Source organism: Micropterus salmoides, unplaced genomic scaffold (genome assembly GCF_014851395.1).
Source record: "Micropterus salmoides isolate LMB-PRFRI ecotype aquatic unplaced genomic scaffold, ASM1485139v1 Ms_hic_scaffold_7, whole genome shotgun sequence".
Lineage (NCBI taxonomy): Eukaryota > Metazoa > Chordata > Actinopteri > Centrarchiformes > Centrarchidae > Micropterus > Micropterus salmoides.
In genome coordinates this window covers 27,750,424-27,765,085 of record NW_024044459.1, presented here as the reverse complement: position 1 = coordinate 27,765,085, position 14,662 = coordinate 27,750,424, and the positions used below count along the sequence as shown (strand labels likewise).

The 14,662-nt window shown below is 42.3% G+C and overlaps 1 protein-coding gene across 4 annotated transcripts in view; it reads right to left on the bottom strand.

The window, feature by feature from the left end:
• LOC119892422 (RCC1 domain-containing protein RUG3, mitochondrial-like) overlaps positions 1-14,662 on the bottom strand; it is a 301,658-nt gene that overhangs the window by 236,894 nt on the left and 50,102 nt on the right. For all 4 annotated transcript variants that reach the window (XM_038704650.1, XM_038704648.1, XM_038704651.1 and 1 more), the window contains one exon: positions 14,274-14,508. In XM_038704650.1, coding sequence (XP_038560578.1) covers positions 14,274-14,508 — 235 coding nt within the window. The remainder of the gene's footprint in view (positions 1-14,273; positions 14,509-14,662) is intronic.

Here is a 14,662-nt window from a genome sequence, read left to right as displayed (position 1 = left end):
AACAGCAATGTGCATTCACAACCTTAGGGATCCCTCCTTCAATGTTTATAACAAGAAATCCAAAGCAATATCACTACATTAAAATACATGAACTGGGAAAAGTGACAACAGAAAGTTTTGTCCAAAGCCTTTAACCTACCCTACCTAAGCAGAACTGTACAGCTATACTGTGCTGAACTGTTGCTGAATTTGTGATGAATGGTTGTCAGCTGCTCTGGCAATCTGGACGGCTTTCACCTGACCTCACAACAATAGCCCAGGGCCCTCAGCTTGTGCCCCAGACCGGCTGAAAGAGCTGAATTTAGTCTTTTCAATGGTTAGTGTCTGACCAGGGCACAGCCTGCTGAGTCTTAAAGCAGCACACTTTTATTCCCACAAGCCCAGCCCCTGCTCAGCTTTAGCTTAGGCTTCCAGGAAGAAGCATCTATTGCAGGTGTCATTAGTTTACCTCTGACCCTTTTCAGAGCCGACCCTATTAGAGGAGTAGAGACTGGACACAACCTGTCTCGCCTCTAAAGATGGGTGCTGAGCTAGCTGATGCTGCAATTGTGAGTAGACTAGAGGGATAAATAGCATTCAAGCTGCCATGCGAAGCCCTGCAAAATACTGTAAAAAGATAAATGAATGTTGAAATCGAGGAAAATTATTCAACCATTTACAACCCCTGCTAGCACATCACTGTTATTCTATTTGTCTTTCACCACTTAAATTGTAAAATCATACAGAGTGCTGCGACCATTTCTCTCTCCGGTTTGTTGCCTCACTTCCACAAAATAACACATCATTGGACAGATAGCATCAATTCTGCCCACAGTAATCCCAACACCTCTGGTTGTATCACTCATTCAATTTCAGCCGCCGGCTACAGCAAACATTACACACTGTATCAAGATTACCGGAGAGAGGCAGAACGGGGGAGAGAAGAAGGGAAAAAGGGCTGTATCCATCATGTCATGATGCCCCTGTTATTGTGACAGATCAAATTCAGTGCAATGAGTGTGCATGTGTTCAAGTATGTGTGCGTGCATATGTTGCCTGTGTTGGTCTGTGACGGATGCAAACTGTGGTCTCCTAGACTGGCGTGATCAGCATCCGCGTGACTGTAGATGTTGAGTGGATTTGTGAGGGTTGCCTGACTTAGTTGACCTCCTTTATACAGTAGCTGGGGCCCTTGCTGCCATGCTTGTTTTAGCTGCTGCAATTAACCTTGTGTGGTTATGAGCCTGCAAACCCACCCACTTAGCTGAAGGGCAGAGAGAAAAAAAGAAAAAAATGGCAGGGAAGGTGATTGAAGAACACAGAGAAGAAGACATACTTTATTAATCCCACAAGGCGAAACTCAACATTTTCACTCTGCAGTTAATGTTAGTATTTTACACACAGATCTGAAATACACACATGTACATGCACAAACAGGACCTGTCAGAGCGAGGGGGCTGCCACTTTGTGTGGCGCCCCGAGCGGTTGGAGGTTCAGAGGCTTGCTCAAGGCCACCTTCGGCAGCCTGTAAACTTGGACTTGAACCGGCAACCCTCCAGTTTCAAGCCAAGTCCTTACGGAATGAGCTACTGCCGCCCAAACCAGGTAAAGAGAAAGATGAGAAAAGGTGAATATATAGGGCTAAAATATTGGGCAAAAAGAGGTGAGAAAACTTAATACCTAAAAACAAGTCCAGGAAGAGCTTAACAGTTTTAATGAGGTGGTAGACTGGTGCTTTGGTTGCTTTCCTGCCTGCCTGACAGACTGGCTGCCTGACTCATTGGTTGGTTTGCTGTTCTGTCTCTCCCCTGTGGGAGACATGGGTTTGCAGTGCCGGCCTTTGAGAGCAAGGGGGGGAAGATGAAGAGGCAGTGTCAGGCTGCCTTTTAATGGTCAGGAGTGTGGTTAGTTCCACTGACTCAGGCCTCTCCCCTGTGATGCCGGGTCCACTCCACATAACTGGCCATAATTCAACTCATTTGGCAGTTTGGGGTCTCAGAGGTCTAGGGATAAAAAGTGTGGAGAGGCCTAATGGCAGACGGAGGGACCGGCTGAGGGCACTTCTTACAAGATCTCCGCAGGAGAACATTTCTGGAGCAGGCCCTGGAAACCACAACGATCCATTAGCTACTGAACAGGAGGAACAGACAGGTTGAGAGGAGAGAGACAGTGGGACAGAGACTGTTGCAGATCTACAGGTATGGTATAAGTTGTACAGCTGTCATACGGATGGATGTAAAAGCTCTCCGTCGTTGTAGCAGTTCGAGTTTCTTAGTCTTCCAAGCTATCAAAACTATAATTACATGGCATAAACACCAATCAAAAATACGTAAACAAAACTGTTACCTTTTCTTTCTTTTTTTTACTTCTACCTTGGTACATAGTCACCACAAAGACTATCAACTGCATACTTTATGGAACTTTCAAAAATCTGAAGATTAAGTCCCTGAATCCTCATGAGGAGGAAGAGCTGGACTAACTTTCAAATGCAAAGACACAAACACAAGCACATGATACCTGACAACTACTCATGAATCAACGTGTTTAATCTGTTGGTGTTGATTGGGACTGAGATGGAGTTAAGTGATAGTTTAGTGATGTGGTTTCAAATTAAAGCACTAGAGCATCTGTAGTGAATGTTTACACACATGCATTGCCACAGTGAGTGTCTGTGGCAATGCAGGGCGCAATGCCTCCTAAGGGGTATTAATTGAGATGCTGCAGGAATAAATGGGATGGGGCACAGTGTGTGTTTGATAGCGTAAAGAATATTTTGGCAAATTCCAGTCTGGGCATGTTTTGGGGGCCCTTTGAGAAGGCGTAGTGAGAGCATCTGTGAGAAAAACGAGGAAAGAGAGAATGTTGTGTGTGTGTTGAGGTGTCTGCATAAATGAGAGAGAGCCCCGCTGACCCCAAGTTGGAGTGTTCTGGCTACACAATTAAATGGTGTTGAAGCATGAGAATGAATAATCAATCTTCTTTATTATCACTGATGTGAAAATTATAATACTGGTGAAAATAGCTAAGAAGGTTAGATTATTTCCTTATTCTCACAAAAGCCTATAATAGAATTGTGCGTGTGTAGTTGGATCATATTTTGGGAAAAAGAGTAAGAAAAGAGTATGCCTACATGCTTGCAAAAAATGATGATTCTGTGTCACTGAAATATGTCATGAAGTATTAAACACTCAGACATACCTCAATTTGCATAAGAATACATAAGAAGCAGAAATCATCATTGTATCAAATCATGATGGGAGGACGAGGGAGGAAAATGTTTAAATTTGACAAAGGGAGTGGTTTTCCAGTCAAAGTGGGTGTAATTTTGGGATTAGGATTCACTGTATGCTGGTTAGGGGACATGTATATGATGTGAAGGTTAATCACAGGCTGCAGTTTTATAATGCTAGTCGTCACAGCACTGCAGTGCAATCAGCACTGTGAGAAAATAAGTGGGTCACAATGCGAGACCTTGATTAAAATCGCGGTGATTATAGTGCAGCTTTAGCTTGATTTTGTGGGTTTCCCAACATCTGTCCTCGCAAGAAGGATCCCATATGAATGAAAATAGACACACAATGAAATGAAGTATATGCACGCTGCAGAAATGCTTCATGGGTGCACACATGACCATGCTCCCACTTCATAACGCACACATATGTATTATCCACAAAAAAAACCATGAAGCCTTCAGCATACTGTGCGTCCTATGGATTATTTGTCCATTTTTGACACACCACACACAGAACACGTATATTGTAGGCATTGTTTCTTACTGAATCACTTTCCTAATTATTTCTCGCTATTATTGAGATATTGAAAAACAGCATTAAATGGAAAATTATATTGTAACACTGACACTAAAGATCGCTGTCTGTCTTGCTAATTATAACCAGCTTTACTGACAACAAGAAATAATTCCCAGAGAAATGTTTTCTTTTCACACAAGATGCATGATGTCAATGGTGAGACTATGAGCAAAAAGTAACACTACAGTTAACAAGTCATGCCAAAATGCATATACAGACACATAAGTACATATTAAAAGACAAAATAAAAAACACACAAATACAAAAACACATAAATTACACTTATCGAAGTAAAATATGTGATATCTGCTTTCATATAGGGCACAATATTCAATATCATGAATTTTTTATTCAGTGATAGGGTGCAAAAGCAGAATAACTGCATGATCAATGCAGTTTCTCCTTTTAATCTCCTGTTCCTGCCAAGTTCACTGGGAGCGAAATAGACTCATGTGAGGGAAACAATGCTCATGCCATTTAACAGCAACGTGAAATCAATATATATTCTGAAATGGGAGTAAAAAACATCATTGTAAACTAGTTATTGACGTGTTAAAGTAATTTACACTTGCTAGTACAAGACAGATCGTGGCAATATTTATTTAGCTGGCAAGCTGGCAGTGGGAAAACGATACGGCAGCTGCAGCTATCACCAGATGCTGGTGTTACAATGTCCGTCCATCAAACCGTCCCCCTCTACCCCCCTCTTCCTACTCTACACCCTCCTTCTTCACTTTCCCAAATGGCTGGCTCCCTTTTCGCTGCAACCTGACAGTCTTAAAACAACTGTATAATTAGAGCTGCATCTGTCACACAGGTTTATTCTGGCTTTCAGTACGGGAGTCACAGGCTGTGGGAGACACTTAAGGACACAACACCAGAGCAACGGGAGCCATGGACAACAACACTTGGGCCCACAAACACTTTTTGTTCACTTATGTAAATGTTGGAAATGAGGATTTTAAAATAGCAATGAAAAATAGTTAAGTTTTAGTTAAATTAATGTGTTTTACACAAAACGTGCTGCACATATAGTTGTACAGCAGAGAGAAACACCTAATGGCGCCCCATCAGAAAACATGTGAACAATGCAACCTGTGTTAACCAGCTCAAAAAAAGAAGGGGAAAAAAAGGAAATATGCAGCTATATGGTGAGCTATCCCACGATCAGCTGCTGCAATTAGGGAGCACAATGTAAAATGTCACAGCGGATCTGTATCATCGGCAGCCCTGTCACAGGAAAAGGCCAGGAGCAGTGGAGGAGAGGAGAAGCACAGAGTACAGCAAATCCCGTCGGCCAAGCCTGTTTCAGTAACGTGAAAGGGAAGATCGTGTAACGTCATGGCAGGACAACTCTGGGAGTCTAGTTCTAGATGCTGTCATGTCACCCTGCTTCTATTAGGGAGGGAGAGAAACAGAAAAATATATGATTAACTGGCAATATGCATTAGTCTTCTGCGGGTTGATGAAATGCAAGAGGTGCACATACGTGTGTATCTATAAGGTGTGCATTATTCAGAAAAAAAGTTCATGAAGTATGGACAAATGTTTGAATGTAAGTTGGGGATAAGCACGCACATATTCATAAATAAAATAATGCATAATTTGTGGCAAAAACTATGAAACAATAAAGCTTATTCAGATTACGTATATCACTGTATACACTCATTTTTAAGTAAAGGATCAGAATAAAATGTATACAGATGGAATGAGATCACACAAAATGAAGTATGATCTAAATTGAACCACATAAAACAGTTTTACTCTACTTTCCTGACTGAATTGCTTTTACGCTCCCATTTTCCATCTATATTAGGAAAATAATGGTGACGAAAGATGCCTTTTAATTTTCAGCTCAGCATCATTTTTGACATGTGTAACTGATGAATCTCCACAGGATATAATAAATCATTTGCAGATTTCCTCCCGTTTTTGATCAAGTTGAGATGACCAGACTTCTGCCCAGACTCATTACATTTGGGGAGCAGATTGAAAGCACGCCTAGGCATGCACTCTGTTATTGTCATTATACACCCTGCTCAAGCTTCTGAGCAACTGTAGAATTATCACCTCTGCACAAGCACACACAGACTTACACTAGCAGAGTTCTGTGTTAACACAGAAATACATGAGCAGTTTGTTTGAGGGAAAAAGGAATGGATTAGAAATTATGATCTCTACACTGTCAAAAATATGAAATTGCAGGACAGTTGATGGTATTTAGGGACAGAATGGGGAACATTTGAAAGATTGTGCTGCCTTGCTGACAAGAGGGATCATAGCATAATGTAAGCTCCCTCTAGTGGCTTTAGAGTAGATTGCACAACAAAGAGTGGTGGTCATGGTAGGAGAAGAGTCCTTCCCTTTTTTGTAATTCTGAAAATAAAATCATATTCAAAAGCTGGATATCTCAGCTTCAACTAACAAGAGAGGTTTCTTTTGTAAAGCTATAAATTATCCATTTTGACCTGGTCAAATATGTAAATGTGTATAAAAAGCAGAACAGGAGCGTGTGAAAATATTTTTTTTTGTGAATCAAAGTTAGCAACGGAGGCTTGTGTAATCACACGATGTGTGTGTTTATGTGTTGTGCAGGGACAGCTGCCTGATGAAGGAGACAGTGAAGGTTCACTCACAGTACCACAGAAACCCCCCAGCTGGGCTTGCCACTAAGGAACGGAGATGCCCAGGGAGAAAGATAAAGAGAAGGAGATGTGGAGAGAGTTTGAAAGAGGGAGCAAAAGAAAGAGAGAGGAAAAGAGGAAGTATCTGAGAAAGAGGGAAAGTGGAGTGTGTCTGTGTATTCACATTTTGCCACAAGCTCTTCAGAGGCTACGTCTTGCCTACAACACATCTGGGAATGAGAGTGAAAGTTGAAGAGTTCCTCGTGCTCTTCTCTCTTCTCAATCCCCCCAAACCCATTTTGCTGATTCCTTTTTTTTTTCTTGCTTCTTTCCTTTCAGCCCTGATCTCACTCTCCTCCCTTAGCCTTTTTGCACACAAAACTTGGTAGCTGTTGTCCAGCTGACCTCTCCTTGACATCAATTTAAGTACTTTGGTGTTTTGTTTGGTCTGAAATACAACATTGCACCCTTTTTTAATCGTGCCCATTTGTGTCATTAGTCTGATTTATTAGATTTACTTTAAAAGCGAGAATGACAGCCACAAAAATAACACCAAACAAAACTAAACTAGGACAGTGTCTAACAGTGGTGTGAGCCATTTAGAAATCACCTGCACCAGCTGTTTAAATATGAGACTGCTGGTGCAAGAGACATCAGCAGATCTAGTTTTTTTCCATAAACACAGCAGAATGTTCAGAGTGAATACTGATATGGAGCACTGTGATTCCTCTGAAGAGGCGTCGGCAGGTTAAGAGGATACCTTTTTTCTCTCTCTTTATTTCTACTGTTTTAGTCACGGATGTGTCTTCTTTCCAATTTCACTTTTTTCCCCCTCTATCTTCCTTTCTTGCCAAGGTTTATCCCTGAGGTGTCCTCTGGGGCTACCTACTGGATAAGCCATTTGAAATGCATTTTCTAAAGAACCTTCCGTTCCATTTTTTAACTGCTGCTATCTCTCAAAATGTCCTTAAGAAAAAGTGTGAGAGAAAGATCGCTAGCAAATGTTTTAAAGTACTCTTGCTGCTGTACTTTTATGTGTAGTTTTCCCATACAGAAAGAAGCCAGAGTTTCCCAGCAGCAGTGTGATACAGACTTCTGGGACTGTGATCTGTGCTGGTGGGTACTGCAGAATGTGACCTGTTCTGAGAGAAACCTCCACTGTGCCAACATTGTGCAGCTCAACAGGGGCAGATGGAAAGAGCAAGCACATCAGGCAGAGTAGGAATCTGGGTGAGATTGTCCACTGGTAAGGCTTGCTAAAGTTTCTCCTTAGCCTCGCAGAGGGCAACACAACACAACCCTACCATGTCTGTTGTTTACATATTAAGTAATGTAGTTCTTGCCCAGTATATTTAAAAATCTGAAAGGGCAATCTATGGACCTAAAGCCACAATCAGTCACTTCCCATAAAGTGCATTACTGTGCCACATCATGGACTGCAGTCTGCTCTGTCAACCAATTACGACAATTACAGCCAGAAACCCCTGTGGTGTTTTGATAAGACCTTCCACAATTTCTTCCAATGAAGCAATTTGTTCCAGTATTTGTTTACAGAGAGAGGCTGTGACTCGCAGCAAAAATAATATTTTTATCTCTATTTGCCATCAGAGAAGAGTGAATCCACCACCGGCTAATCTTAACCTGGCTTTCTCATTGAGGTTTAATCTGGTCATGGCAACTTAGCATCTAGTATGGAAAGTGTGTGTGTGTGTGTGTGATTATGTGTGTGCGCTCTGTGAGTGTGCACATATCTGTGTTTGCATTTGAGGAGAGTACGGAAGAGAGAGATAGACAAGCCAGTCATTCTTCTCCTGCCCCCCCCTCTCCCCATCCATGTCAAGAACCAATCACGTGTGAAAACTTGCCTTAACTTCCCTTGCCTGTGTGACTACAGCGTCTGAGAGAGTTTGACAGATCTGTACGCCACAGAGGCGTCTCCCCGCCATTTGGCATGCCATGCGCGTCTGTTGCGCTGGAGACTGCCTGTCAAACGCCTGTGAGTCGGTGGCGCAGCCAGGGACCCTACGGAGCGCCAGATGGGCCATTAAGGTAGTATTAATGTAGATGCCATCGCTTTTCTCCTCTGACTGGGACATGCTCTCTCGAACTGCGAGCAGCTGCTGCCATTTACTAGGACAGCTTCCTGCTAACTTTGGCCAACTGGCATCACCACTGACTGGCTCTCAATGTAATGATACACTTTTTCTTCCTACTATACCTGTGACTTTTCTCTTTCTTTTCCCCCTGCCCTCCCTTTCCAGAGGTTTTAACAGGATATAGCTGAGAACTTCCAGCTTTCCCTGCCGCCAAAGTGTTACACAGACGCATACAAGCAGTGATTCCCGCACATGCACACACATAAAACACAGCACTCTAATAGGAGTATAGAAACTGGATCCATCTGTACACCCGCTCTTAAGCTCATAATCAAGGCATGATATTCAGTAGTGTACGGTTATTTCTGTTTATGCCCTACTGAGTGCTAATATCATGCTTTAATTGAGAGAAAATTGGCTGTTGGCAAGAAACAGAAAAGAAGGTTACCAAAACCCCAACCATGGATAAGTGTTGCAATCAGTAATATTCTATTTAGTTAAGTAGCCTAAAATGGGATGTTTTGAGATCATTATTCAAATCACATTGACAAAATCCTATTATGAGAATTAGTTTTCCAGAAGGAAATGTACAGAATTATTGATGTGTAATAAATGTGCTTTCAGCATTACATACACTAGGGGCATATTAGGAAACAGTGGGGCATGTGATTCAAACGGAAACAAGGTCACAAACACCATATTCTCTTATTCACACTGAGAAAATAATGCATGTTTCAAGTGCAAACTTTGCATAACATGTACTGGTAAAAAGAACAGCAAATAAAGAAGAACCCCTACAGTTAGTAACAGAGTGCAGCAGAAGTCATCAGAAGTGAACTATTTTAACAGTGTGGCCCTAAACAAGTCAGAGGAGGGGGTGAGTAGCCACAAAGACGGGTCTGTCCTGGTACTTTTGAAAAGACGCAGGATCTCCAGAGGCGCAGGTTAGCCTTCCTACACAGCTGAGACTACCTCCCTCTGTTCCCTCTGTTCCCTGTCTCTCACTTGCCTTGCCTCTCATTTTTCAGCAGAGCCCAAGCATCCTTTGAGGTACCCCTAGGGGAGATAGGTATAGTAGTTTAGGTCGCTGTACACCCACACTGAGTTCCCACATACTGCATAGCTTGTAACAGCAGTGTAACAATAGACAAGTGACAGAAGTGTATACTATTGAGCGACTTTATTGTCTGCCAGCCTCTCACTTAGTTTCTCCATCTCTCTCAGTCTCTCTCCTTCTCTCTCAGCAGCATCAGTCTGAAGTGAGATGTGGGGGAGGGTCTAAGTCTCAAGAGGGAGCTCAGATGAGGCCTACAGGGTTGGCATCACTGGTGGTCAGTGCTGAAATCAAACGCACTGTCACCGAAGCGCAGCGAACACTTATGCTCCCGCACAGCCGTTAGTGTACTTGTAGTATCAAACTGACACTTTCTCCCTTGGCTGCTCCTGACAAGGAATTTCCTCGTCGAAAAATTAGCTGTACCTTGCCAAGAGCACAGCGGCAATTTGTACAGTTGTGAATAGATTTGATTCTGAGTAGATGAGATAAACGCTTATTGTGTTGAATAACAATATGCAGGACCAGAGGGTACAAATGCATGGCACTCATACAGTATGAGCTATGATAAAAAAAATTTTTACATTATCCTTTATTGCTGACCTTTCACTGCCAAATGAATTTTGAAATAGCTGTCTGTCAACTCAGCCTGATTTGAAAGTAATTTCTAGAACCTCTTCAAAAAAGTCACTAATCAACCTCTTCCGACAATGCAAACCAATTTCTTCATAGCTGATTGAGAACAGCAATTGCTATTTTTGGTACTTGGACTCAATGAATAGGGCCAGCTTTCTATCTGGGTATCTACATATTGAAAAGAGGAAAACTGGCACTAATCAGCGTGTCTCCCAAGTAACCAATGCAGCAGAGAGAACCACATACGTTTTTGTCTGTGTGCCTGACAGCCCAACAGTCAAGATTAAGAAGCAGAAGTAAACTTGAGGATGAGGAAACAGGGTCTGTATATCAATGTAAGATGGCGTAGGGATCCATTTCCCATAGCTTTATCCAGGAAATCCAACCTGCGATGAACAGGATCAATTCCTTTATTTACAAGGTGCATGTTATTGCTTTGCCATGCAAATGCTTTCAAAAGCACAGTAATGCCATCCCGCTATTGTGGGGGAATGATCACTGCACCAGGACAAGCAAGCCAGGCTTTGATGGGTGCAGAATAACGGTGTTACAGAGCTAAGCAATGTGTGTGTGGGTGTGCTGCAAATAGGTTATTTTGGATGTTTTTTTTAGAAGAAAGGAGGCATTACTGAGGCCTATTGGTGCACCGAGGTATACTTCCAACCAAGGCGATTAACATGAAAGGAAATATCTAACGTTATTTTCCACTGCTGTGAAGAGAGAAGCAGAGAAAAGCCGGTAATCACATTATTATTTGTGTCGGAGATCAAGATCAATCAGGGTTAAAGCGTGTCACAATGTTTAACAATAACAATGGATGGTTGCTTGTGTAGGAGATACACACAACAAAACTGGATGTGTGATACCAGGTTTGGGGGGGGGGGGGCTAACAAAGACTATATTTCTATCTTTTGTGTTTCTCTTGGATCAGAGTTGTGTTTTACATTATACCTGCATTCCGATTCCATAAACTCAGATACATCAAATATAGTCACACCCACCAAGGATAATGTAGTAATGTTTAACAATTTTAAATGTGACTAGCAGTTCTTAATAACTTGCAGAAAGAAGAGGAGGCGGCACTGTTGGGGGAAAAAAAGGCAGAAAAGGCTTCACTCCCCTCGGACGCCAGTGCCGGAAACAAGGCAGCACGGGGAGAAACTCAAATACAAACTATATTAGCAGACACAGAGTAGAGAAAACATTCAGTAGCAAAAAGAGTGACACTTAATTTAAAGTATGTACACAATGCCTTGAAAATGAATGAACAGCAGAAGAGAGACAGAAATGAAATCACATTTACCAAGCATGCACAAAAACATTACGGCTTTTATGATCCCTCTAACACAAAGGTACCATTGTGTTCCTGCAGAAAGGGTTGACTGCTAAGATTCAGTCACACAATGTATCGAACTGGTGAGCATGCGAGTGGTGAGAGGAAGATTCAAACTTAATGAGTGCTTTGGCAGCTTGTGTGGAAAAGGCAGGGAGGCAGGCAGTGATTAACGGAACACTTCAGAGTACAAGGCACAGCGGTGCTCAAAGAAAACAGTGATGATCTCCACTTAATCGCGGAGAAGCCCGGAGCATCTGCCGCCAGAGCAGGGCAGCGGCACCGGCGAGCTCCCGCTCCGCTAGGCTGTCATCTCCAGAGAGCTGTGGCCATATGCTCGGCTCTGCCGCAAACTCACAGGAAGTTAATTTTCTGACAAAACACAGGGATAAATATGACATTCAAACAAGTTGTGCTCAGCCAGGCTGAACACGGATGCCGTGCCAAGCTCAAGCTGCACATGTGTCACACTTAGGAACAGAGTTTATTTTCATGTTCCCACGGTCGCTTTTTGCCTAGCTTTGTAAAAATACAGAGAATGGGTGGTACATTTTCAGCAAGGAGGACTGTTAACCTACTTAGAGACTGAGCTATGTTATGTACACAGAGAAAAAATTCATATACACAAAAACAAACCTTTGGTATATGATACGGTCTTGATACCACCAAAGCTACTGCAGTAACATAGCCAGTGACTACTAATTCTTATCAAAATGTTGACATTGGAGAACTAAAGTGGGACTGTCCTATCTGCATACAAACACGTCCCTCAAAACCCTGAGAAAATGACAATGTCATTGTCCTAATGAGGGGAGAGACCGAGGGCAGAGACATGAGAGGGGGGGGAAAAAATAAGATTAACTTTCATTTCTGTTCATAGACATACAGCTCCTCACAGTGTGCCATTAAAATAATGTCAATCAAACCATTAAATGGGAGCTCTGTCTAACCTTGTCTTTTGCAGGTGAAATGCCGTAGCGGGCCTGAACAATGGGCTCACAGGTGTGAGCAGAATCCCAACACCTTATCACCGGGCCTCTAAAGAACAGAATATAGTGTTTCTCAGATCTCAGTGGGCTACTACCACTCCATTTCAAGCATTAAAGAGAGCCCTTAGGGGTGAAGCTGGCAGTTCCAACCTACAGATTCTTTACAACAATAGCCAGTATCGTATTGTACAGAGTCTAGGGATAACTGGAGGTGGAGCAGCTTTTCTGGACCTACTGAAAAAACGCACACAGGGAGGCAACAGGGATGAAAGAAGATGGAGGTTGGTGGTATACAAGAGAAAGGGCCAGATTTGAGCTTCTACTTGGGGCAATCAGAGGCCACTGGTATGGCTAGGATGAGAGGAAAGGGTGACTCTGGGATACACATACCATCAGGTCCCATTCTCTGCCACACCTGCCAGATTTCCCCCCCTTCAGTATCAATTGCTTTTGCAGAAAGAAGTGAGGGCTGGGTTCAGTCATGCAGATTCCGGTGGCCTTTATCAGGGAGGAGAGGTGAGAGCTTTGGCCCTTGGGCCTCCATAGTTCTGCCAGGTGGCTGGATACTGTCTGCCCCCCACCCCCCAACTAGTGTGAGGCCAGTCTCATTTAAATTTTAAGGCTTCTCTTCTGCGAATTTGTCTTATGTTACTGCTCGAACAATGCCTGGGGAACAACAGATAACGTAACAAGAAAACTATTAAACTAACTATAGTATAACTATAAAAAAACAACAACTTAACACTTGACTGTGATAGTGAGGCAAAAAAGTATTACATGCTGTTGGAGTAAACTATCTGTTGATAACACCTACAGATAGGCAACTTTAATCTAAAAGCAACAGAGACAATTCATATATTGACTGACTAAGCAGGCAAGCAGCAATTTCAAAAGACTTCTCTATAATGGCTCCAGCACAGGAGAAACTGATGAAAACAGGTAATGATATTTGGGCCGAGTAAGAGAGTGGACTTGAATACTTTGCCACATAGCGTTTTTTTAATCCATCCATTATAATATGTAGGTGTAAAAAACTGCAAGACTTAATGTATAACAATGCACTAATGTTACTGCAAGAGACTGGGGAAATCTTTCAGAAATATAATATATCTAGTACACACGCACACAAAAGCACATACCCATATATCAAGTGCTGAGTGGCAATCATTCACCTAGACACTGTCACATTGCGGTAAATGGGCTTATTTTGCATGACAAGGAAGAGGGAGCGATGGGCTGCAGCAAGCAAAAGAGGGACTGAGGGACTGAATCAAATGATATGAGTAGGCAAAATTAAGCTCCAATGCAAGTGGAACACTTCACAAGAGAGCCAATTTCAATTCCACAGCACTTAATTTAGGATTTGTATGGTTCAGCAGCATGCTACTGTATGGTGAGCCATGTAAGGACAGAGATAGAGAGACAACCAGCAAAGAGCCATTCAGGCCCTTGAGATATCCATCACACAGGCCTGCCTCTATCAGCCCCTCTCTCACACAACAATGAATTAAAAACTAATAATATCCTGTAGAGATGATGTCGATGTTTTAAGGGGACATTACAAAATCACATTGGTTTTAATGAGTGCACATTTTTGTGAGTTATTTGTGTGTCATGCTTATACTGAATATGAATAATGTTGACCTAAACTCAAAGCATTTTATATATTCAGGAGTTCAATAGTCAATATTAAATACATGATGTATTTAATATTGACTTGGTCACAACTGTAGACGCACTACAATCCTCGTACCTGGTGCTCTTTGAAGTCAGCTCTCTGGAAGTCATAGCCAAGCTGGGCGTAAAAGTTGTTCCCAAAACTGTAGGCCTGACCAGTTTCAGTCCATATGAAGGAGTGTCTGCTTCCACAGGCCACACCAACTATATTGACGACATCCACATCTGCGTCACTTCCTTTAAAGTTCGGTTCCTGTGGTAACTTGACCTCGACTGGCTGGTCCTTTACTGACCTCTCTCCATCACCGAGCCTAGAAAAAGCAGACAGAAAATACAGTTCGACATTTTCTTCTCGATCATGCAAAAGATATACCAAGGTTTGAGGGGAAGGTTTAAGAGAAAACTGTCTCTTTTTTAGTTTGAAGAGAATTTAACATCAATTGGATTATTTTTGTGGGATTACCT